Source organism: Lithobates pipiens, unplaced genomic scaffold, assembly GCF_037356315.1.
Source record: "Lithobates pipiens isolate NorthernLeopardFrog02 unplaced genomic scaffold, aLitPip1_a1.2 Scaffold_18, whole genome shotgun sequence".
Lineage (NCBI taxonomy): Eukaryota > Metazoa > Chordata > Amphibia > Anura > Ranidae > Lithobates > Lithobates pipiens.
Window position 1 is genome coordinate 171,652,805 of NW_027507758.1, and position 27,044 is coordinate 171,679,848.

At 40.7% G+C, this 27,044-nt stretch overlaps 1 protein-coding gene across 4 annotated transcripts in view; it reads left to right on the top strand.

Moving 5' to 3' along the window:
• The window catches only part of TTC13 (tetratricopeptide repeat domain 13), a 119,356-nt gene that overhangs the window by 72,701 nt on the left and 19,611 nt on the right, over positions 1-27,044 (top strand). For 2 of the 4 annotated variants that reach the window (XM_077486390.1, XM_077486392.1), the window contains 5 exons: positions 8,509-8,641; positions 9,314-9,406; positions 9,937-10,020; positions 16,464-16,548; positions 17,244-17,353. In XM_077486390.1, coding sequence (XP_077342516.1) covers positions 8,509-8,641; positions 9,314-9,406; positions 9,937-10,020; positions 16,464-16,548; positions 17,244-17,353 — 505 coding nt within the window. The remainder of the gene's footprint in view (positions 1-8,508; positions 8,642-9,313; positions 9,407-9,936; positions 10,021-16,463; positions 16,549-17,243; positions 17,354-27,044) is intronic. The other 2 variants (XM_077486391.1, XM_077486393.1) reach the window with 1 other exon arrangement.

Consider the following 27,044-nt stretch of genomic DNA (forward strand, 5'->3'; position numbering starts at 1 on the left):
CTTGATCTATAATGCTGGTTTTTGAGTAAATTTATTTGGAAGCTTAAAGAGGGATTCCACCTAAAAAAAAATATTAAAAGCCAGCAGCTATAAATACTACAGCTGCTGACTTTTAATAAATGGACACTCACCTGTCCCGGGTTCCAGCGATGCCGGCGGCCGATCGATTGCTCGGCCCTCGGCTGCTGCCGCCACCATTCTAGGTGAGGGAATCGGGAAGTGAAGTGAATCGGCTTCACTTCCCGGTTCCCTACTGCGCATGTGCGAGTCGCGCAGCACAATAGGAATTGTCCGCGCTGTCTCTGAGACCCGTGTGTGTCCCAGCAGACAGCGCCGCAGGACAGGAAATGGCGTAGACTCCCACGGGAGTCTATGCTCGGAAGTGGGTGTAAATACCTATCTTTGACAGGTATCTCCACCCCCCTCCCCCCTGAAAGGTGCCAATTGTGACACCGGGGGGGGGAGGGTTTCCGATGAGCGGAAGTTCCACTTTAGGGTGGAACCCCGCTTTAAGTCACTAAACTGTATCACGAATGCTCAAATAATACCTAGGCCATCTTCCTCTGATTCTCTTGAATTAATATATGCATCAGAGGAAGAGATTGTGTCTTATAGTAAAGGAACAGGATATCCGGATATTGATGGCAGGCTTGGTTAATAAAAGCTGTAAAAGAAAGATATAAAAAATTTTTGAAAGGAGAGATGAAAGAATTTAATAAGGCCTTTCAAGCTGCTAAAGATAAGCTGTGTGGTTATCTTTTCAGTAAAGTACCAAATGTACAGAGCTGTTCATAAAAACGCTAAAGTGACCCATGCCATTTCTCCTGCCATCCTATCGAACAGTACCTGTGCATAGAAGATGTTAGCCCTTTTGCCTCCATCTATCATATCACTGCTTTCTAGCAATCCATAAAGCATTGTAGTATGTCTGTAAAGTTGACTTTGCCTTCAGAAGTCTGATCTGCAAGGCCTGTGTATACAAGTCTGTACGAATAAAATCACAACATCCTCCTTTCCCTGTATGGATGCACGTTTGAGGGAAAAAGATTCTAGTTGCCTGTTTTCCATGTTCTGTTTCAGCTACAGTATCCAAGACATGTCTGTATGGGATTTTTTTTTATTAAATAGGACTATTTAATGGCATTCATATAATACTGTATATTTTTCTCTTTCCTGAGTTTGGTATTATTTTAAAATCAGACCTAGAGGGTTTTTTTTTTTTTTTTTTTTTTTTTTAACGGTGCAGTTAAGACACCCCCAGTCAGGAAGAGAGGGAGACTTTTAATCTTCTGTCCTAATACCTATCTTAGGGTTTATGGCAGTGTCCGCTAGGCACAGGCCTATAGCAGATCTCTTTAGCATTTAATATTTAAGCCTCTGGGACTTGTGCAGAATCTCTTAATGTCTATCAAGAGCATCAAGATCCTCCAATTACTGGACGTAAATGGCTACTTGGGAACCCCTCCAAATGCATCAAGATCATGTATTCAAGAAACGTAAGAAGATAATTTTGGACAACACCACTTCAGCAGCTTACATAAACCAGGGAGAGGAAACACAAAGTTAATTGTTGCAAGAGTTGACAGCAAATTTGTTTCTGGGATGAGGAGCATACTCCTTGAAATTGGAGCACCTAAAGAGGAACAATGAAAATGTCTAGGCAGACTTCATGTGCTAGAACTTGGATCTACAATATCTCACAAAAGTGTGTACACCCCTCACATTTTTGTAAATAATTTTTGTTATATCTTTTCATGTGACAACACAAGAAATGACACTTTGCTACAATGTAAAGTAGTGAACAGTTTGTATAACAGTATAAATTTGCTGTCCCCTCAAAATAACCCAACAGCCATTGATGTTTAAAGCGCTGGCAACAAAAATGAGTACACCCCTAAGTGAAAATTTCCAAATTGGGCCCAATTAGACATTTTTCCTCTCCGGTGTCATGTGACTAGTTAGTGTTAAAGGTTCTCAGGTGTAAATGGGGAGCAGGTGTGCTAAATTTGGTGTGATCGCTCTCTTTCTCATACTGGTCAATAGAAGTTCAACATGGCACCTCATGGCAAAGAACTCTCTGAAGATCTGAGGGAGGTCAGCCTGTTAGTGCTCAGACCCTCAGACCATACGCCTCACACTACATCAAATTGGTCTGCATGGCTGTTCATCCCAAAAGGAAGCCTCTTCTAAAGATGATGCACAAGAAAGCCCCCAAACAGTTTGCTGAAGATAAGCAGACTAAGGATGTGGATTACTGGAACCATGTCCTGTGGTCTAAACTTATTTGGTTCAGATGGTGTCAAGCGTGTGTGGGGGCAACCAAATGAGCAGTACAAAGACAAATGTCTTGCCTACAGTCATATGTGGTGGTGTGAGTGTCATGGTCTGGAGCTGCATGAGTGCTGCAGACACTGGGGAGCTACAGTACATTGAGGGAACCATGAATGCCAACATTTACTGTGACATACTGAAGCAGAGCATGATCCCCTCCCTTCCAAGACTGGGCCTCAGGGCATTATTCCAACATAATGACCCCAAACACACCTCCAAGACTACCACTGTCTTGCTAAAGAAGATAAGGGTAAAGGTGATGGACTGGCCAAGCATGTCTCCAGACCTAAACCCTATTGAGCATCTGTGGGGCATCCTCAAACATAAGGTGAAGGAGCACAAGGTCTCTAACATCCACCAACTCCGTGATGTTGTCATGGAGGAGTGGAAGACTACTCCAGTGGCAACCTGTGAATCTCTGGTGAACTCCATGCCCAAGAGGGTTAAGGCAGTGCTGGAAAATAATGGTGGCCACACAGTTTTGACGCTTTGGGCCCAATTTGGACATTTTCACTTAGTACATTTGTACTCTTGTTGCCAGCGGTTTAGACATTAAAATGGTTGTAAACCCTTACAAACCACTTTGACCTACAGGTAAGCCTAGATTAAGGCTTACCTGTAGGTCTAAGAAATATCTCCTAAACCAACACGGTTTAGGAGATATTTCCCGAAAGACGGGCACCACTGTCTACGGCACATGCGCCGTAGAAAGCAGCCCGCAGGCGCACTGAGCGCGCTGCTGTCAACGGCGATATGCCGCAAGTGGCGGCTCCCGTGCGTATGCGCGGGAGTGACGTCATTGCGGCTTCGTCGAATGACAGCGGCGGAGCAGCAAGACCCACCGAGAAGATAGATGCTCCGGACTACAGGGGACAGCGGTGACTTCGCTGGCTCCTGTGTCAGGTAAGTGACACATAATGGACTACTATGCGATGCATAGTAGTCCATTATGCTTTACCTTTGCAGGGAATCAAAGGGGAAGTAAACCCATTAGGGTTTAATAATGGCTGTGTGTTGAGTTATTTTGAGCGGACAGCAAATTGGCACTGTTATACAAGCTGAACACTTATTACTTTGTAGTAATTGTAGCAAAGTGTAATTTCTTCAGTGTTGTCACATGAAAAGATATATAATAAAATATTTACACAAATGTGAAAGTTGTACTCACTTTTGTGAGATACTGTATATAAGGTGGAGTAGTGACTCAATCTAGATGTTTTCCAACATTTTGTCTTACTGGATCACAACCGGACGAACCCCTCAGAGGTGTTAGACATCAAGCAGAGAGAGGAATTCAAGTACATGTTCTACTGTAATGTTAAGTTTTTATACAGGATTTTCCAAAATGTTTAGCTAGTGTATATATTGCCCATCAATGCTTAATATGTAATTTCTTCTTTGCTAATACCACAAAACAATAAATTGTATTGAGCAAGAAAGGTAGGAGTTTGGGAAAGGGGTTTGCATTAACCACTCTTACCATCCTACCCAGATTATTAAAGAAGATTTCAGAGAACTGGGAGAAGGTTGCCAATATTGCTTCATTCTGATGCAGGAGAGCATGGTTCACACAGCTGAAGCTTATGTCAGTGATGATGCCAATTTGCCTTGCTGAGTTCAATTTGTCTTCTAGCATAAAGCATCTTGGACTCTCTTGGATAAAGTTTTTCCTACTAACGAGTGGGAAGTTTGAGAATTTAGAATTTTTTTTTTCTTCTTTAAATTGGTGAATCGGGCAGTTTTTAATAGCAACTTCAACCTAGCCTCTATTCCAAATGTCCTCAATACAACTTTATCTATCTGGGTTCTAAAGTCATTAAATATTCTACCTTTTGACACTTAGGAATATACCATATCAAGTTTCTTACCATCTTACCAAGATAAACTTGTATTATCCTTGCATTTGTTAAAGCAGAGTTCCACTAATTTTTGTGTTTAATAAGTCAGCAGCTACAAAAAGTGTACTTTAAAAAAAAACACACTCACCTGTCCCATAGTCCAGCAATACTGCCACCCGAAGCCCTCACCTCTCCACGGTGGCGACATTGCAAGTGTGGGCATCGGGCTGTCACAGCTTGGAGCTTCACAGCCGGGTGCGCACTGCGCAGCGCATCCCCATTCATAGGGCAATCTTCTGCGACCTTTGAAGTGTCCCAGAAGATTGAAAAAAAGGGAGGGGATGGGGAGAACCTCTGCTCGAGCAGGAAGTATGGACAGGTACCTGTCAAACTAGGTACTTAAATGTTGCATTTTGGCGGGGAGGAGTGCTAAAAACAGAACTTCACCTTTTTGGTGGAGCTTGCCATTAAACGTAACTACAGTTGCCTTAGATTTCCATCGCTCACAGATCACCCTGCTGTCTTTCCATGCTAACCCTTTCCATGCTAGCCCTTCAAAAAGGGGAGGAGAAATCTTTGCATATTTGGTGGCGGGAGGTGTCCATTTCAGTATTTTATATTGCAAGTCACAAGGCCTTGGAAAATGGGCAAGAATAACCTAGTGCAGTGCCAAGAAAAAAAAAAAAGACCACAAAGCATTAAAGATTACTATAGTGAGATGATTATTTGAGCTGTCATCCTAATTTTATTTATTATTCATTTATTGGCCATCAGTAAGACTTCCACCTGAATGCCTGAAGGTTCATTCAACCAGATCAATAGCTGTTAGGACCGAAGAGTAATTTTCTTATCCTACACCACGGGTCACAGAGCAATAGTAGCTACTATGTGGGTTATAAGCCACCTTCAGGTGATAGACACTGGCACGCCCTAAGATAAAAAGTCCCACAGGATCAGAGGCCTGCGCTCGCGTGAGAAAACTTTTTTTTTTCTTGAGAGGAGGGGGGCCGAAGGTGAAGGAGTTGGGTGGGGCTTAGTGTGGTGTTGGCGTCCTTCAACGGTGCTGCGGGGGGACATGAGCACAGAGGAGCATGTAAGAGGTTGGTGACACAAGCATTCTTTTTGAACACATTTACTATTGCATCAGGCTGAGTGTTAAAATGGCAGTGGCTGACTATTGATCATGCAGTGGATGCTATTTCTTCTGGTAGTACCTCTGCTTTGTGCTTCGGGCTATATTCAGAAGGGGGGGGTTGAAACACCCCCAAAAAAGGAGCTAAAAAGGTCTCCCTCAAGCTCTGAAAAGCCTACTCTTCAAATGGCATCCTCCCCTGAGAGGGGGCAGCTGGTCAGAGTGAGCATCGGGGCCATGAAATGTTTGCAACTGTTGTCAACACTGCAGCATCTGTTCTTTTACTTTTTCCTCAGCCATGATAGGTTTTTAAAGGAAGTTTAGTGACTTTAATCGCATCCCAGTGTGGTCAAGATGCGACAGGTTTGCTTCCATTTTCTTAAGACCCTCAGACTGAGGAACTAGGGTCAGGAGAAGACTATTCCCTCAGGGGACTGTGGTGAGGCTGATGACTCCTCTTCTGAGGTGTCGGTTGTGGGTACAATTTATTGCTGAATGATCCGCTCCACTTTTATGTACCCTTAACTGAGTGTTTGGGTTCACTAAAGCCTCCTCAAACTGTGCATGCTTTTTCCTGTCCATTCATTGTTGGGAAAACTTCTTCTTCTTTTTTTTTTTTTTTTTGTATCTGGAGGATCACCTAGATAACCATTATCCCATTCTAAAGGTTTTCACACTTTATCTGATGGTAGAGAAAATTCTCTAAGCGGGGTGTACCAGCAATTAACGCCACAATATCCTTTTGTGAGTAAGTTTGACTTGTCCGTCAGACATTACTCAAATACTTGATATATACTATATATTTTTTTTTTCTCTGGCAGGTTGATTGTCTCAGCCTGCGCTGACAGTAATTGGTTAAATTGTTGAGAAACCAATTTTAACAGGTGTTTAAAGTGGTTGTAAACCCTTACAAACCACTTTGACCTACAGGTAAGCCTAGATTAAGGCTTACCTGTAGGTCCAAGAAATATCTCCTAAACCTACACGGTTTAGGAGATGTTTGCCGAAAGACGGGCACCACTGTCTATGGCGCATGCGCCGTAGACAGCGGCGCGCAGGCGCACTGAGCGTGCCGCTGTCAACAGCGATATGGCACGAGTGGCCGCTCCCGTGCGCATGCGCGGGAGTGACATCATCGCAGCTTTGTCGAATGACAGCGGCGGAGCAGCGAGACCCACCGAGAAGATGGATCCTCCGGACTACAGGGGACAGCGATAATTTCGCTGGCTCCTGTGTCAGGTAAGTGACACATAATGGACTACTATGCGATGCATAGTAGTCCATTATGCTTTTACCTTTGCAGGGAATCAAAGAGGAAGTAAACCCATTAGGGTTTACTTCCTCTTTAAGGTTATCCTGCTCAGCAGGTCCAGGAGGCAGCTTTATGTTTGCAATAGTTGCTATGACAGATTGCGCCTTCGGTAAGCTTCATGCAAAAAGCTCTTTGCTAGTCTTCCCTTCTGCGGTAAGACAGCTATCTGGGGATATTTTGGATATATCCAAAGAATTTCTAGCAAAAGAAAGATGCCCCTTTTGCCTTTTAAATGAAGGACTAATTGTGTTTTTTTTCAAAGTTTCTTCTTCTGTGCCGGGGCATCAGCCTCCAGGCAGTCACGACGGCTTCCGAAGTCAGGTTCAAAGGGTAATCCTCAGGGTTAACCCAAGGAACAAAAGCAGTTTTGAGGGAGGAAGCCTACAAGATACTGTAGCCTCCTTATGAGGAGGTGCACCCGCTTGCTCAATAGGGAGAATTCTTCTACAGTTCTCGGGGATCTGGCAGAAGGAATGTCAAGACGAATGGGTGACTTCCTCAATAGCTCCAAGATACAAACTGGAGTTCCAAGAGTTTCCGTCTCCTCATTTTCTCAGACCAAATGTTCTTTAAGGTCCAGAGAAAAACAAAATCTTTCTCTAGCATTTTTGGCCAAAAGTGTTCATGGTGGCCCCGTGTAAGAGCAGAGATTGGGATTTGGTTAAATCCAAATGGACATTTTGGATCTCAAAAATCTAAAATTCTATTGCTGAATATAATCTCCCCCTTTTTATATGAAGATGCATATCTCCATATGCCTATTTCCTCGCTTACGAGTAATATTTTCTTTCAAAGTGGAAAGCTTCAAGGTATAACTATTATGGTTTACCTAGTCGATCTGTTCTTGTTAGACCAGTCCGTAGGTAGCATTGCGTCCTCATCCTAACCTTTTTACCAAAGGTAGTATCAGGTTTTTAGCTAAACCAGGATATTCTTCTACCGTCCCTTTTCCAGAACCCTGTTCTTTGGAAAGAAAATCACTACTTATTTTATTTTTTATTTTTTTTGTGGTTGGAGCAGTCAATGTCCACTTAAAGGCGATTGCTTGGATTCGAAAAATGGGTGTTTTTATTCAGGTTGCCTGAAAGTCTTAAAGGAGGACAGGCAGCATCGAAAATCGACTATTCTTTATAGATTTGACAAGTAATCGTTCAAGTTCATGGATAAAGAGGTGGATTCCACCCTCTCAAATCCAAAACGTACTCCTCCTAGGGCTCTTAATGGTTCCTGGGCAGTGCATCACCAAGCCTCCATGGCTCAAATCTGTAAGACCGCAACTTGGTCTTCGGTCTATAGATTTACCAGATTCTATCAAATAGATGTAAAAAGTCATGAGGATATTGCCTTTGAGCGCAGGGTGCTGCAGTCCTCTAGTCTCTTATTGCCCTACTTTTTATTGTCTCCCTCCCTTCAGTTGGCTTTGCATTGGGACATCTCACATAGTAACTACTATGGCTTTGTGTCCCGTGATGTATGATAAGAAAACAGGATTTTTAAAACAGTTTACCTGTAAAATCCTTTTCTTTGAAGTACGTCATGAGACACAGAGGTCCTTCCCTTCTTTGGTATGCACGTGTATTGCTTTGCTACAAAACTGAGATACACCCAGTAGTGGGAGGGGTTATATAGGGAGTGCACTTTTTTTCTTGGGGGACGCCAGTGTCCATCACTTGAAGGTGGCTTATAACCCACATAACTACTATGGCTCTGTGTCCCGTGATGTACTTCAAAGAAAATAATTTTACAGGTAAGCTCTTTTAAAAATCCTATTGTTTCCTCCTGGAATTTACAATCTTCATCTTAAACTACGTGTTTGTGCTCTATGCAAACGTTATGGCATGTGTCGTCACAAGTAAGTACTGAAATTGTCTGTCTTTTATTATGTTTCTTTGCAGCAATGGGTTTGGCTGCTCTTGAAGTCATGCAGGCAGTGCTAAGGACTTGGACAAATTCAAAAGTGCGAATTAATGGAAAAACCAGACTAATGCAGTGGCGAGATATGTTTGACATTGCAGTTAAATGGAGAAGGTAACTTTTTAACTTGTGAAATACTATTTGTTCTTTCCCTTTGAAATAAGCTAGTGCTGGAAAACATTAGATTTATCAGATTACGTCCTTTTACTATTAAATTAGTTTTATCACTTTAAAATTACATGAATAAAAGCACAGGTCAGTAATACAAAATCACATTATATTGGGTAAAAGACTGCCTCTTTCTGTCAATGAATACGATCTGCTGATCCCCCATCTCTTAGCCTTGGCAGTCTAAATGACATGGTCTCCATGGTCAACAAGTTATTACTGTAGCTCGTCTATTGCTTTTATTCAGTATTAATATAAGACAGTTTGCCATAATGTACATGGATTTCAAGCTATAGATTTATTTTTTCAGTTATTTATTTTAGGGCAGGACATCACTATGCACATTGTTAATAATTGACACTGGAATCTACCATAATAGATCTGCCAGTAGAACCCAGTTTTCTCCAGGTTCTCCTTAGTTTGCTGTTTTTACTACTCTGCCAGTGTATTTGAGGTGCCATATTATTCTTCATCCAGGAGTAGCAAAAATTCGGGGAGCATTACAGAAAAGAGCTTCACAGTAGAGATTTCAAATGCGGTATAATACATGTTCAATAATTTTCCACTCAAAAATACTTTTATTATACACTGGTGTTACAATATTTGCTTTTTTGATAGGATTGCAGATCCCGATCAGCCTGTTCTATGGTTAGATGAAATGCCAGCTCAGAGTCTCATCAGAGGCTTCAACAATCACATCAACCTCATCAGGTAACTGCTACAAGGGAAGGTACAGTGGGTCAAAAGGACCATCATATTGCATGAAGAGCTTCTGTGCATGCATTTTTTTGTAGTGCTGTATAAATGTACATCATAATATATAAATGTCAAAGCAGCACTATAGATCTAACACATTGCGCAAAATATTGTAATATGAGACGGCAACAAAAGTGCAATATGAAACCGCAAACTATAAAGTGCAAGATGATATGGAAAATATTAAACATGCATGTTCCAATATGAAACGGCAAAATAAAGTGCCAAAACGTGCAATATAAAACAGTGTTCAATGAATTGCGGATATACATCCAACACTTAGCCATGCATAAAAGTAACAAGTAATGTGCGAACAGACACAGTGCATATATAAATCCACCATGTTTAGGAGAGGTCCTTTTTGTGCAAGCTATTGTGATTTTGCTTTTGCATGCTTCCAATCTTCGGGTTCAATGTTTTAATATAATTATGCCAGTAACTATTATAAACAGAAGTCTTAAATATTTTTGTGTATGTATTTGCAGGGGTCAGGTAATCAACATGCGATACGTGGAATATTTTGACAAGATTTTAAGCTTTATAAAAGAACGAATCCTTATATTTCACAGGTAAGTGTGTATTTTTGTTGAACTTCATTTAAATTCATTTTATCACACTATTAAGCATTCAGGCTTTCACACTGGGGAGGCAGTTTACATGTGCTATTTTTAATGCTAAAATGCCTGAAAACTGCCCCTGTGTGAAAATAGCCTCTGAGGTGCAACATGGAGCTTGCCAACATGTTTCCCAACAAAATGGCAGCTTCTTCAGGGCTTTGTCACAGAGAATCTGGCTGCACACCTATATACTTCAATAGTCTGGCATGCTCACGCTAGGGAGAGACCAGTGATAGGCCATCTTGCAAGTCCCCAACCTATAGGAAAACCCCCCCAGTTGAGACCAATGACTCTTCCTAAAGCCCCTCAATATCCAAAAGATGGTAATACAATCACTCTCCCAGTCCTATGACATCTAAAGGATTAAGCAGCCGGGATATACAGTATACTCAAAAATGGGATATATTTGCCAAACTGAAGACCAAACTGTAGATATAAAACCTCTCGTGTCTAGGTGAAAGAAGGGAATATATCCTACACACAGGGCACATACAGCGGGAAAAAACTGGATCTCCCAAGGAACCCATACTTCTGTATTTGTTCCCTAGAAAAGTAATAGAGGGGAAATCCTCCCCTGGGAACTTTCTTGTAACCCTCCATTACTCTATTCTAAATGAAAGGAAAATGTTTTGCCTTTAGTTGTACTTTAAAGGCTGCTGTAGGATAGTCTAAAAGAAAAGTCCCCATTCAGTTAATATACAATTTACAATCAACAAAAAGTACAAGAAAACTTCTTTACCTTCCCTAATTGAGCCCAGTCCTCCATTTGTTTCTATTATGCTCCCCTTCTCAGGCAGTGCATCCTAAAGTGGGAGGGCTTTAGCAGCAGAAGCAGTGGGCAGTACTGGGTGTGGCCAAGTGCTCATGGACAAGCTACAGGCTTGTGAATCGGCATTGGAAATATGGATAGTCACAGATTAATTTTTTTTTTTTTTTTATATAAGGTCATAGATCTACTTTAACCACTTCAATACCAGGCATATTCTGACACTTACCTACATGTAAAAATCATCTTTTTTTTTTTGCTAGAAAATTGCTCAAAATTATATATATATATATATATATATATATATATATATATATATATATATATATATATATATATATATATATATATATATATATTTTTTTTTTTAGCAGACACCCCAGGGACCTAGCAGCTTTTTACCTTGCATGGTGTTTGCTCAATCATTTTTCAAACGCCTTATTTTGGGAGAAAAAAAAAAACGGTGTCATGATTTAAAAAATAACAAAAGCATACAATGAGCCCAATTTTTGTATAATGTGAAAGATTGTTACGCAAAGTAAATAGATCCCTAACATGTCATGCTTTAAAATTGCGAACACTCATGGAATGACGCCAAACTTCGGTACTTAAAAATCTCCATAGGCGTCATTTTGAACATTTTTACAGGTTACTAGTTTAGAGTTACAAAGGTGGTCTAGTGCTAGAATTGTTATTGTTTTATCACTTTTATTCCTATTACAAGGAATGTAAACATCCCTTGTAATAGGAATCTGTTGCGACAGGTCCTCTTTTTGGAGAGATGCAGGGTCAATAAGACGTCTCGCCGGGCCTCTGACGATCATAGAGATGACTGGTGACCATCTGGTATCGTCATCCGGCGCCGGCCGATTCTTTCTCTGGCCCCCGATGGCACGGGAGAGCCCAGAGAAGCACCAGGTGGCGGCGGGAGGAGGGGACGTCCCATCCTGTCACCTATAAGAACGATCAAGTGGCGGGACTGCCGCTGTGATCATTCTTATCGTGCACAGAATCGCCAGCTGTAAAGAATATCTGAATGATGCCTGTAGCTGTCATATGACAAGATAGTCATATGACGCCTTAAGGTATTGAAGTGGTTAAAATGTATGTACAGTAAATTGAATTCAATACAGGGCATTTTCACCTCCTTCCTGCCCAGGCCAGTTTTCAGTGCTGTCGCACTTTGACATGGCAATTGCGTGGGCAAGCAACACTGTACCCAATTGCAATAGTTATAGTTTTTTTCCCCACACATAGAGCTTTCTTTTGGTGGTATGTGACAATCCCTGTGATTATATTTTATTTTTTTTGTTTATAGCGCAAAAAAAAGTGACAAGTTTGAACAAAAAAAATAGAAATTTTTACTTTTCGCTATAATAATTATCCCAATTTAAAAAAAAAAATTTTTTTTCCCCCTCAGTTTAGGCCGATATGTATTCTTCTACATATTTTTGGTAAAAAAAAAAAACGCAATAAGCGTATATTGATTGGTTTGCACAAAAGTTAGTGTCTACAAAATAGGGGATAGCTTTATGGCATTTTTGTTTATTTTTTATTTTTTACTAGTAGTGGCGGCTATCTTTTTATCATGACTGTGACATTGCAGCTTACATATCGGACACTTTTGACATAATTTTGGGACCATTCACATTTATACAGTGATCAGTGCTATAAAAATGCACTGAATACTGTATAAATGTCACTGGCAGGGAAAGGGATTAACACTAGGGGGCGATCAAGGGGTTAAATGTGTTACCTAGGGAGTGATTCGAACTGTAGGGGGAGGGGACTCACAAGGGGAGGAGAATGATTGGTGTTCCTTTGTACTGGGAACACACCAGCGGTCTCCTCTCACCTGACAGAACGTGGATCTGTGTGTTTACATACACAGATCCACAGTCCTGCTCTGTTATCAGGCAATTGCGGGTGCATGCGCATCAGCACCTGACTGACGCGGCGCGCCCCCAGATGGCCGGGATGCCCAGTATGTCATAGGACGCCTGCCCAGGATGGGAGATCTCTCCTGTGGACATCATATGATAATGGGTGGGATGTGATGAACCAGCATGATTGGATCATAAGCAAAAATCTGCGTATTCAATTTTTGTTAGTATAATCGGCGAATGTTTTCGGAGTGGGTGCAGGTAGTTGACTGTCATCATTCTTACATAAACCAATCATATCTTCAACTGGCCTTGGATATTAGAAGGCAGTTGGACATGCCTGCATGGGCAAGCAACAGGAGGAGATTTTTTTTCATCCTTCTGGAAGAGCTTTCCATAAACACAAATGACCAGATTACCTTTTTGTGTGCATGCTTGTTGTTCTAAAAGAGAGAGGGAACAGGAAGAGATATCTGGCAGATGGCCTCATCTCAGGGAAAACTGTGGTGATTTACTGCTGAAAATATCTAAATGTTCTTTTCCCCAGTAAGCCTAGAAAATCTGTGGCAATCTGCTTGACTTGAGAATTTTTAATACTAAATTTTAGTGTGTCACCACTTGTGGTTGCAACCCATTGGTTGAGCACCCTGGTTCTAACTACCAATCATAACTGCTAAGTTTGTAATATTTAATGGGGGCAGCCTTTTAGATCTGCTTATCTCATGGGTGACTGAAAACACAAACTAGGAAGACTATATGATTATATCATATCATAAGATTTTATGAATAGAAACAATGAGGCTTTTCTTATGTAAAGTTAATTCATTTAAAGATTAACTCCAGGCACAAAAACTTTCATTAAAATAGATTTCTCAATAGCCACAAAGCATTTCAGTCCTCTGTGTGCTTCCAAATGCCTTTGCAAACCCAAGTAAACCTAACAGTAAAATCATCACTGTGTTGTAAATAGCCTGAGCAGAGCTGTGGGAGGGACCCGGCAGCTCCATCCATTACATGCTGCCTGCAGAAAACTAGAAAATTACAAGATGGGGAGGAGACAAGACCAGTTACTCTGCATACAGGTGAAAGAAAGCCGGCAGCTCGATCTTCCACAATGAATGACTTAATTACGGTAATCCAGGTGTGGTACAAAATAATACAGGGATTAGGCAATTCGGTGGGTAGCCTTTTATCGTGGCCATAAAATACTCAGAATAACAGCATATTAATGTACATATACAGATACAAGCCCTGCCCCTACCAACACAGCTGTGGTAATTTAAATGAGACAATTCAGTTCAGCCCAGGAAAGCAGCTGGGGGAAAAAAAAAGAGGAAAAAGAAACCACAAACAATACAAAAAAAAAAAACTGTATTTGTACAATACATGAAGAATAAAATCAAAACTGCATCGACTAACGTGCAGTAAAAAGCTGCAGGTGAGAAGAAGATCCAAGTGAAGCGTCACAAAGTGTAATTTCACTTACATCAAAAAAACAATACATACAATCAATACACTGCAGGGGTTAAGTGGGTTCTTTGTCAACAGGCGGTAACGCTTATGCATGGCAGAGTTCAATATGCAATAACGCAGGTTCATACGTAATAAACTGGTGTATTTTAATGTTCTCCTGCACAAGGAGCAGTGACTGGTTTTAATACAGGAGGCTTCTGCACAGGGGAAAAGTTACACACTAGATCTAAAAAAAATACACAAAGCACATAAAAATTCAAGTAAGAATACACATGCCTCCTGTAATTACTCTATATTATCTCAAAATCCAGCTTTAACACCATATATACCAAAAAAAAAAAAATGTAAAACACTATAATAATCTTTGACAGTTTGGGTTATCGCTCAGAATATGTGCTGATTTATAAATACACTGTAGTTTCCTTTTTAAATATAAAAGAGTAATATTTTGTAATGCAATAAGCCGCCTTGTATCTTTTTTTTTTTTTTTTTTTTTTATAGCTGAACGTCTGTCTAGTGCTCTTTTAGCCCTTATAACTGAGTCTGTCTGCATTGTCCTAGCTCTTCTGTCTTTTTGATTTACAGACTCTTACTTGTCTAGTGTACATTAATTCTGGTGGTTGTAAACATATGTTCTTGGAAATTGTTATCCTTGAAAGTCCCTGAATTTCAAAAATACCATAAATTCCATTTTATAGGATTTATGTGAGATCAAGCTATTTCCATCTGTTTTTTGTTGCAGTGTTATTCAACCTTTTAAAGATTTAAACATATTGAAACCCAACAATATACTTTTTAAATGGGGCATACTTATCCAGTGTAATGTGTAACTCAGAGTAAAACTTTTATTTTTTCCTAGTAGTGTGGGAGAAGTCTTTTCTATCGGAGCCACATGTAGTAGTAAAACCTGACAGGGGTTCTAATCCTTCCCAAATCCTAGTCCTAGAAAAAAGTTTTGGCTAGACGCTTTTAAGGGCAAGAGTCAATCATACCACATATTGTTTTAATTTATTTTATTTTCTTCCTACTCCATATTCTATGAAAATATTTTATACACACACCATTTTTGTACATTCTTTATGGAAAGTAAGATTATTATTCAGAGATTTTCCATGGTGCACACAATTGCATAATAGATGTATTGTTATGTGTTGGCATTCATTTTATTAGCCCTACTATAAAGTCAAATCATTTTTACCTTAATGCATTTTCTCCACTACTTGTTAATCCTTGTAGACTTGGATCACTGAAAACATTAGTGTTTGGTAGAATCATTAAGAGCCTGTTGTTGCAGCAGGGTGCCAAGTTGGCAAGTTAACAGGTTTATTCTGCAGAGAGGTTTACGCTATAGACTAGGAGGTCAAATAACTAAGTTTTGTGTTAAAGGTGTTTTGTTCGCTTCAGGTTGGTTTTGCATCCCTATTATATGAGAATTTATGTGCTTGAAGCAGGTCAAATGCATAAATGAATTCTGAATGATCTCAGAAGTGTTTCAAATTTGATGTCAAGATGATTCCATTGACACAAGTCCGGAGTCTCTCAACATAGGACCCAATTTTTTTCACTAGCTGTCAGTTGGACCTAATAGGGCTTTGCTTTCCTTTATCTGGTCCTTGGAGCACTATTCCATTAAAACCAAAACCATATTGAAACCAAAAATGGGGCATTATTCCTGTTGCCGATAACCAACAAAGAGGCACTATGCCTCCCATTGACATCAATTATGAGGCACTATCCCTGCCACTGACACCAATAGTGGGACGCAATTCCTTCCATTGACACCGATGGGGCACTATGCCCCTAATTGACACAAACAGGGGGATACTATTCCTTCCACTGATACCAAGGAAAGGGCACACTTCCTACTGATCCCAACGATGGGGCAGAATTTCTTCCATTGACACCAAAGATGGGCACTCTTCCTCCAACTGACAACAACAATGGGGCAATATTAGTTCTAATAACACCAAGGATGGGGCACCAGTCCTTCCACTGACACTAAAGATAGGGTTTTGTTTACTCCAACTGGATGCCAGGACATTTTCTACTCCCACATGTCCTAATCTGGTCCCCCTAAAGTCTAAAGGACAAGTGAAAGCTTTGAGACCCTTGCTTTAAAGCAAGATCAGGTTGGTGTATGACTAGTGTCAGGAAAATGGTAGCATGATGCATTGTGTATAGTAACAACCAGATTTGTCCAGTTCTAGTGTCGGGGCAGGAACATGTGGGTTGTATACAATGGGAATTATCTGTTTATTGTGTTTCTTGAACAGTGCCAACAATCCAAGAGGTATATTGGATGTCAAAGAGGCATTAGAGAAGGTTCAAAAGGTAGAAGATCTTTTACCAATAATGAAGGTAAGATTCTTTTAGTATATACCGCTCACATTCAGCATTTTTACAGTGAGTTTTGTGAAACCAGAAAAATTCAACCATAGGTTTAAAAACACAATAATGAAGGAAATCCAACCATGGGTTTTACACGTGCAGTAATATTGAGGGAAACCGATCTTCAATAATGTTTTAGCTGAAAACAGTCTGTAATGCCATATGCACATTTCTTGGCTACCCTTGTAACAGCAATCTTCATAAAGTATGCTAGCAAACCCCAAAAGTTAATTTATGTTGCCAATCTTTATCTGCATGGTGTGTTAATCAAAGAGGTCAAAGTGATTTTTTTTTTTTTTTTTAACTATATGGCACAGTTTAATATTCTGCTGCAGTAGTGTTGCAACCTAATGTATACATTTTTATTAGATGATTTGGCAACATTTTAAGCTGCATCGTGGGATAAAAATAAATATTTTTATGTAATTTGAGTGTCATCTTTAGTTTTCTGCCTATTTTAGTGTTTTCATTTTGAGTTGAATACTTTGGCCTAGCACCAATGAGCAGATTGCCTTGCAACAAATTGCGTTGCTGCCTAATTTCAGCTTTGCCCAGCACTGCCTACGAGGATATACAAGGCAATAATGATTTTTTTTTAAACACATATACATAATTTTCATGTTCATCCCATAAATTGATAATACTTATATCTTACTTTTTGAAAGCAGTTAAACAGCAAAACAAGAGATGGGTTCACAGTGAACACAAAAGTTCCCAGCCTCAAAGATCAAGGGAAAGAATATGATGGATTCACAATAACTATAACAGGAGATAAGTAAGAGAAACATTTCTGTATCTGAACCTCCTTTTTATTATCTTCTTAGAGGCATTCATTTTTTTCTTTCCAGTAAGCCATTTAGTATTTTACTTTTCTACAATAAAGACTGAACAAGTAACGGAGGCCTGTATTTAAAGAGGTAAAGTGCTATTAGCCATAGAAACTGATCTAAAAGATTCCTTTTTTCTTACTATGTTAACTCCTGATTAGTCTCTGTGAGCTAATGTACATCAATATTGTTAAGTTTATTATGTCCTAACCCTGTGCTGTAAGATGTGCGTGCACTGCTAGTTTAAGTAAGAGTATTTTTGTCTTGTACAAAATAATGCTATGAACTTTATATATTAAGTCTTCTGATATTTACATGCTATTTTCTTGAATTGTTTTGCAAACAATTGTAGGTAGGTGTAGCTAGCTACAGAGGTACTTTACGTACATCTACAGTAATGGTGAGATAATTAATGGCATCAATAAATCTTACCATTGTAGCGCTACCCCCAGAGGAGCCGCTTAAGTATACTTGATTCTGTACTCTGCCTCTCAACCCCAAGAACAGTCTCAGCCCCTCTGGCACACTTGGCAATAATGTTCATGCAAACCAAACCCCACCAATGAAAGAGACGTTGGAGTAAAACACAGAAATAGTCTTTACTGTGAAAGGATATATAAAGGTTTATTTAAAAAATAAAAAGTCATAATTCCCTCCTATGTACAGTTGGTTTTGTACAGCGTGGTCCCATTCCTCTTCTAGGGTCCCTCAGTGGTGCTCCTTCTCTTCTCGAGTGCTCTGTTGGAGAGCCACTTTCCCTCGGGGCACTCATGTGGGCATGCTAACTTATCCTGCTGCGACCATTGACACAGACAGCAGGACTTGGCCCCACCCCCGGCGTCATTGGATTTGATTGACAACAGTGGGAGCCAATGGCTGTGCTGCTATCAATCTATCCGATCAGGACCCGAGACACCGGCTGGAGCTGTTGTGCTGTTCCCCGTCGCTGGAAAGATCAAGTTCAGGTAAGTAAAAGGGGGGCTCTGGGCAGCTGCTGTATCGCAGGAGGTTTTTCATCTTAATGCATTAAGGTGAAAAACCTTAAAGGGTTTACAACCCCTTTATGATCGCAATATAGCTGAACAGTAAACAAATATACATCAAATAGGTCGACAGTATACTAGTAACAGAGAATTAAAAGCAATAGAACTCTATAGTACTATCCTGCTGCATTCAGGGGACTCCTCAAGATGAGTAACCTGAGAGCAGAGGCAAATGCACTTAATAACAGATCACAAAATAGCACACCCTGTAACTGATTGGTCACCACTACTTAAATTGGGCTCTGAGTCCAGGCTGGAGGAGAGCAGAGGAATGACTTTCTTATGTCAGACCTGTCCCTTCTGTCCCCTGACACCACAGGCCTAGATGCCTGTAAATACTATACCTAATGACGCATTCAATAACGTAAATCCCAAGTTCAGATTACTCCACTCATACACCACATATACCGAGCTCTGGGTATTTGTGTGTGCCCCGTATGGCACCAATAACTTCAGTCCCTTGGAAGAAGGCAGCCTTAAATCTTCAGCTAGCCAAACTAGTTGGTGCACTTAGAAATCGTGTTTGATAGAGTGAAAATCCAGTATGCTGGCAGCATCTGGGTAGCAAGGCGAGTGTGACTCAGGCCCTACAGGTGTTGGCAAAAATAGGCAATGTTGTCTGCATGCAGTGTCTCTATATCCCGTGTAAAATGAGCAAGGGCCCACTCGCCAATCCTGTGGACAAGGCCCAAACGAAGTGTCCTGGAACAGGTAGCCGGATTGGCTACCTCACAACCGGAATGCTTCACACCATCTATATAGGTTTGAAATGCCTGAGGAATGCACCTGGGATCCCATTCTCAGGCAGGATGTCCCCCTTACTGACCATGGATTCTTGAAAAGAACAGTACACCGACCTGCGAGGCAGCACCTCTCGCCGGGTCAAATCCTCTTCCTTGCCGTATGGTGTCTCTCCAGCTCCCAGGCAGCCCCTTGGTGTCCTTTACTTCTCTGCCCACCAGAGCATGCTGGGATGTGTAGTTATGCTCCCTATGCACTGCTATGGGGCTGTTTGTGTTGGAGACATGACCCAAAATCCCTTGTTGCTACTGGAGTTCTGCAGCTCTGCTCTCCATTGGCCCCCTGCCGATGAGGAAGCAGGGGTGGGAACAGAACGGATGGCTGTCTCTCCTGTGAGTGCTGTTTGCTCACAGTGTAATGCGAGGAGGAGAGGGTGGATTCCCCGCAGGAGTTGACAGCTTCTCTCCCTTTCAAGAGCCTGTTTCATCCAGGCGGCAGGTAGTGTGGGGTATTTAGGTTTGGGTGTGCGCAAAAATGTTCTTGTGTTAAACTCTGTGGATTCACCATAGATGTCATGATCTCTTATCCTGTTGTGTTGCTTCACTGGAAAAGTACACCGAACATACTGACATGTAAAATATTACTGCTATTTGATTTTTGTGCATCATAAAGCCAACTAGGCACTTATAATAGTGATGCAATGCTATTTTATGTGCTAGATGCCAAAAGCCCTTTACTCTCTACATGCTATTTTGAATTATCTTTCAGACAAAGATATAAGGGTTGGGTAGTATGAACTGTGCCTTGCTGTAACATGTAATTATGCAATGAATACATTATATTAGATTGACCTTCATTTTTAGGTGGCCATAAAAATAAGATTCAGTTTGAAAGAACTGATCATCAAACGGTCTGCAACACTGCCCAAATGAATTTTTTTTCGAGACAGAACTTTCTTTTGTTGGTATTAAATCACCTCCTGTTTGTTTTTTTATTTTTATTTTTTTGTTTTTCTATAAAAACAATAAAAAAACTGAAAATTTTGAAAGAAAAAACACTTTCTTTCTTAGCTTTTGCTATACAATCTATAACAATCTTTCTTTATAGAATTAGGCCAAAATGTACTCTGTTACATTTTTTTTCTAATATGGTATGGCGGTGATTGGAACGCTGATATGGCATATGGCGGTGGTCAGAACACTGATATGGCATATGGCGGTGGTCAGAACACTGATATGGCATATGGCGGTGGTCAGAACGCTGATATGGCATATGGCGGTGGTCAGAACGCTGATATGGCATATGGCGGTGGTCAGAACGCTGATATGGCATATGGCGGTGGTCAGGACGCTGATATGGCATATGGCGGTGGTCAGGACGCTGATATGGCATATGGCGGTGGTCAGGACGCTGATATGGCATATGGCGGTGGTCAGGACGCTGATATGGCATATGGCGGTGGTCAGGACGCTGATATGGCATATGGCGGTGGTCAGGACGCTGATATGGCATATGGCGGTGGTCAGGACGCTGATATGGCAGTCCAGGATGTTCGTATGGTGGTGCTACCATCAGCATTGTTAACACTTGGACAGGTGGCAGGGGCTGGCTGCACTCTTTGTAGTATGCTGGGGGAAGTGATCAAGGACACTGGGGTAGGCTGACAGTGCAGTCTGTGAGTGTACATGTCTGATAAGCTGCTGTACACTCACAGGCTGCATCAGTGGTTCTCGCTGCTCTCACAGCTGATCTTTGTCAGACCAGAGAGAACCGATGTTTACATTCAGTTTCCATTGAATGCTATGTGATTTCTGTGATTGGGCACAGCAAACCGCATTACCATTGTGTCCAGGTGATCACGTGGTCTAATACCATGTGATTGCTGTGTCCTGGGGACACACCAATATCTGGGCTCCTGGGTTTGCATTCCTGTGAGCCATACAGGAGCTGTTAATGCAGACTGGCATACAAGTACGTTAACACGAATCAGGGCTGCTTCCTGCCTGCCGTTTATAGGCTTTGGGCAGACAGGAAGCGGTTAAGTTGATACTACATGTTACATTTTTTCATATCTACCAAAAACTATTTAGGGTAAACGCCTGCCTAAGTGGATAAAAAGTATATGGATTATTTAGATTGGCCCCACATCATAAAATTGTTAACATATTTCTGATTTTTCTAGATTTATCAGCATGTACAGTATATGTGCAAGAATAGAACCATTGTGAAAGGCTGGAAAAAATCATTTTTATATTCGCCTACTAAGATTGGTCAGCTTGTACAGTCTGCACTTGTCTCTCGAAAGAGTCTCCCAGTCAGGCCTAAATTGGCAAGGTCAAAAATAATGTTCTCTAAATTATTGTGTTTGACAATTTTAACACCAACCACTCCCATGAAGCAACATTAAATGGTATCAGTACATAGAGCTGAGCCTAAAGGGCCATTTGTGAGAAAAGAAAAAAACTTTAAAGGAGAAGTACAGCCTAAGCTTGTTTGTCTGTACTTCTGTGGTTCGTTCTGTGACCTTGTTTTCAGCAGAGAGCGGGCTGAAGTCCGCTCTCCGATGACTTCAAAGTCGGTCCAGGCTCAGGCTTCATCACGACCATTGTGTAGAGCCGTCGGGGGACCCATGCTGCATCCACCAAGGTAGGTATGAATCCCCCCAAAAAAAAAAAAAACACACATCACTTGTGTTATGTACAAAGTTGCATTAAGACAGCCAAAAAGGCATCACGAAAGCAAAGCACCTATATAATATTTAAAAATAAAAGTACTCGATGTGCATTTTAAAGGCGAAAAAATTGTAAAGTTAATTTTTTTTTTTTTTATTATTGTGTGCATTTATGGCTAAAAGATCCTAGTATTTGTCTAAATGCAGTACTTTGGGGTGTATTTATAAAGCAGTGCATTTTGTCTTGCTCTGAATCATCGCAGCAGCTAGGCAAGATTAATCTTCAGAACATTTTTTTTTCAGAAGCTTTTTTGAAAAATAGATGCAACAGCATTATTATAACCTATTTTACACTGGTTCATTCTTATGCAGATCAATGAGTTAAGCTCTTATCGGCATACAAGTTAAAAAAATAAAAAAAAATAAAAAAAAACCTTCTAGTTCACCCCTTAATAACCCTTGTTGACATGGACACATTTGATACCCTTCCATGACAGAAAAATAAAGTTTTCTCTGAAATAACTTGAAACTGATCAAAGTAATTAATATCCATCGTTGTTCCATACTAGAAGAAGTTAAGGGCTAAGTTCATCTTTTCTTAAAAATAAAAGATAATATTAAATGCTTTTCATTTATTTCACCGCAGCCTGCAAAGCATTTCAACCACAATCAGGCTTCATTCATACCTGTGCGATTTGAATCGTGGGCGGAATCGCCGCAATTCTGCCCTCTATTTAGAATTACAGCAAAACATGGTTCCAGAACTTCTTTTGGGGATGCGTCCTGCTATTTTGTTAGAGAAATGATGGCATTGAAAAGGTGTCCCTCATTTTGCACTGATTCTGAATTGTGCCAATTGCACCCACAATTCAAATTGCCCAGGTGTGAATGGCGCTTCAGTGGGGTGCTGGCAAATGCTTTTATAGTAATATGTTACACCTTAAATATGAATGTAATATGTTACAAAAGGTGAATTTTATCCTTTTAAATGAACCAGTCTGTAGGTACTCCTTCTTCTTTCTTTTTTAAATATAGGCACGACACTGGCCATGAGCCAATCTAGTGGGACCACACCAGTCATTAAAGAGGAGCTCCAGTCTCCTTGGTAAAAATAAGACTACAGCTACAAAAACTGTAGCTGCTGACTTTTAATAAACAGCCACTCGCCTGTCCCACGATCCAGAGCCGTGCCCACCCCAGCCGTTTTCCCCTCTCATCTTCTGTCCCTGACGCCAGCACCTTTCTGCTTCTACTTTCGATGTGTTGTGCATTCAGAGATGGTATTCTGCATACCTTGGTTGTAACGAGTGCTTATTTGAGTTCCTGTTGCCTTTCTATCCTCTCAAACCAGTCTCCTCTGACCTCAACAAGGCATTTTCATCCACACAACTACCACTCGCTGGATATTTTCTCTTTTTCGGATCATTCTCTGTAAACACTAAAGGTGGTTGTGTGTGTGTAAAAAAAAAAAAAAATACCAGTAGATCAGCAGTTTTTGAAATACTCATACCAGCCCATCTGGCACCAACAACCATGCCATTTTCAAAGTCACTTAAATCCCCTTTCTTCCCCATTCTGATGCTTGGTTTGAACTTCAGCAAGTTATTTTCACGTCTAGATGCCTAAATGCATTGGAGTTGCTGCCATGTTATTGGCTGATTAGCAATTTATGTTGGAAGCAATTGGACTGGTGTACCTTTTATAAAATATAATAAACTTAGTTTAACAACAAAATAAAAATCTTTTAGGTGGAGGTAAATCTTTGCAAAAACACTCCAAATCTGTCAGATTTCGAGGACATCTCCTGTACACAGCCCTCTTCAGCTCAGCCCACAGATTTTCAATCAGATTCAGATCTGGACTCTGACTGGACCATTCCAAAACTTAATCTTCTTCTGGTGATTCCATTCCATTGTTGATTTGAATGTATATTTTGGTTCATTGTCATGCTGAAAGATGAAGTTCCTCTTCATGTTCAGCTTTCTAGCAGAAGCCTGAAGGTTTTGTGCCAATGTTGACTGGTATTTGGAACGGTTCATAATTCCCTTTACTTTGACTAAGGCCTCTGTTCCAGCTGAAGAAAAACCGCTCCAAAGCATGATGCTGCCACCACCATGCTTCATGGTGGGTATGGTGTTCTTTTGGTGGTGTGCAGTGTTTTTGCACCAAACTATTATGGCCAAAAAGTTCAACCTTGGTTTCATCAGACCATAAGGCCCCTTTCACACATGCCTTCAGTTTGTTTCATCAGTTCAGTCACATTTTTTTCAAATAAAAAAATGGATCAGTTTTACATCCATTCTCTATATCCACTTAACCACTTGAGTAAAATTTTTGGTTTACATTAGAGCGGCACCATTCTGGATAAAATGTGAATCACAATTGTTTTTTTCTTAGCATAAAGATCACAATTCTCGCGGCGTAACATCATCTTTCACATTATACAAAAAAATGCTAACTTTACTAAGGTTTTGTTTTTTGTTTTAGTTTTTTCAATTCACGGAAGTATTTTTTTCTCAAAAAATTGTGTTTTAAAGACCATTGCGCGAATACAGTGTGACATAAAATATTGCAGCAACTGCTATTTTATTCTCTAGGGTTTCTGATGTATATATGTAACCAACAAGTATAAGAAAAGGGTTTAGTCTTTAAGTAGTTAAACTGCCCTCATCTACCGAAGTTCCTTCCTTTGATCCAAGAACTGCACTGAGGAATTACTTTTTTTTTTTGACAGCTGTCTCTGCACTGTTTATAGAAAAAGAGCCGCAATTAGATTTAAAAGCTGACAATGGCAGTCAGCGTCGGCAAGTGAGGGAAGCCTCTCAGTACAGACTGCCCCCTGGCTATGTCCTCTCTTCTCTCCCTCTCCTTGCACACACTCCCCCCCCCCCCCACCTCCCCAAATGACAGCTCCAAAACCTAATGGGGGGGGAAAAAAGAAGCCGACAATTGCATACCAAAGCTGTCAATGACAATCAGTGCCAGCAAGTGAGGGAGCCTGTCTGTGGAGACTGCCCTCTCGCTGTATATACTGCTCTCCTACATTTCTCTACCACAGCCTCTCCCGACAACCAATGCAATAACGGATGAAAACCCATTGGTCACTTTGCATCCATTTTTTCATCCGATCCATTCTTTTGACAGATAAAAAAAATAGGGCTTTTATCCATTCACAAAAACGGATGTTTGTGGAAGCGTATGAAAATAGATCATCAGTGCATTCTAATGGAAAAATGGATGACAACAGATGTCTGCTTTTCATCCGTCAGTGGAAGGATGAAAAACAAACGGTCCGTATGTGTGAAAGGGGCCTAACAAATTTTCCCACGTGCTTTTGGGAGACTTCAGATGCATTTTTGCAAAATGTAGCCAGGCTTGGGTGTTTTTCTTTGTAAGAAAAGACTTCCATCTTGCCACTCTACCCCATAGCCCAGACATATGAAGAATACGAGAGATTGTTGTCAGATGTGACACACTGCCAGTACTTGCCAGATATTCCTGCAGCTCCTTTAATGTTGCTGTAGGCCTCTTGGCAGCCTTCCTGACCAGGTTTCTTCTCGTCTTTTCATCAATTTAGGAGGGACGTCCAGTTCTTGGTAATGTCACTGTTGTGCCATATTTTCGCCACTTGATGATGATGACTTCATTGTGTTCCATGGTATAGCTAATGCCTTGGAAATTCTTTTATACCCTCATTCTGATGCCTTTTAACATTGAGATCCCTCTGATGCTTTGGAAGCTTTTGCTGTATGATGCGACTAAGAAAATGTCAGGAAAGATCTACTAGAACAGCTGAACTTTATTTGGAAATAATCAGAGGCACTTTAAATGATGGCAGGTGTGTACTGACTCCTACTTAACATGAGTTTGAATGTGACTGCCTGATTCTGAACACAACTAAATCCCCAGTTATAAGAGGGTGTGCTCACTTGTGCAACCACATTTATTTTAGTTTATTTAAATTTTCATATGACAGAATATAACTTTGAAAGTGATATAATGTGTTGAATTGTTTTGTAATGTATTCTTTCATTTCCAAGCATGCATCGTCTTGCGCTTACGTTTTTTTCGGACAAAAGCTGTATGAATTAAACAAAAATTGGACGTTGTGTTTAAAGAGGAAGTAAACCCTGATGAGTTTTCTTCCTCTTTCATTCCCTGTAAAGGCAAAGCATAATGGACTTCTATGCATCGCATAGTAGTCCATTATGTGTCACTTACCTGACACAGGAGCCAGCGAAGTCACCGCTGTCCCCTGTAGTTCCGAACGTCCATCTTCTTGGTGGGTCTCCGTGGGTCTCGCTGCTCCGGCGCTGTGATTTGCCGGAGCAGCGATGACGTCACTCCCGCACATGCGCACGGGAGCCGAGACTCGTGGCATTGCCGTCATCGACGATGCCCCGCTCAGTGCGCCTGCGCGCCGCTGTCTACGGCGCATGCGCCGTAGATAGCGGTGCCCGTCTTCGGGCAAATATCTCATAAACCGTATAGGTTTGGGAGATATTTCTTGGACCTACAGGTAAGCCTTAATCTAGGCTTACCTGTAGGTCAAAGTGGTTTGTAAGGGTTTACAACCACTTTAATTTAGACAAAAAATTTGTAGCCTGCACCTTCAGGTTTTGTCGCCCAAAAAGTTTAAAGTTGTATACTAATGATTAGCTAGTCAGTCAATTGTTTGTGGTACGGCCATTTTCTAACAATTTTCTTATTGTGTGTATGGTCCTTAAGGGTTTACAACCACTTTAGGTAAATTAGTAAGCGCAGTGACTCATCCCTTATCATGCACTGTAACTTCACTGGTGTGGCCCAAGGCAGGCATCCTGTAAAAAAAAAAAAAAAAAAAATACTATTATAAAATAAAAAGTTAATATGTCTAAAGAATCAGTTTAAAAATATATTAATACTGTAATGTAAAGTGTGTATGTATGTGTGAAGCTGTTTAAAGCTAAAGGCATTTAGGTTGCTTGTGGCCCAACAGTAGCTATAGTATGGCTCTTCAGTATAAAGTGGTAATAAAATCATAGTTTACCTATTAGGAAAAAGTAAACAAAAGCTGCTGACACTGTGGGGATTTACTGAAACTGGAGTGTGCAAAATCTGGTGCAGCTGCTAATGGTAGCACAGCTCCAAACTTCAGCTTGTTCAATTAGGCTTTGACAATAAAACCTGGAAGCGGATTGGTTT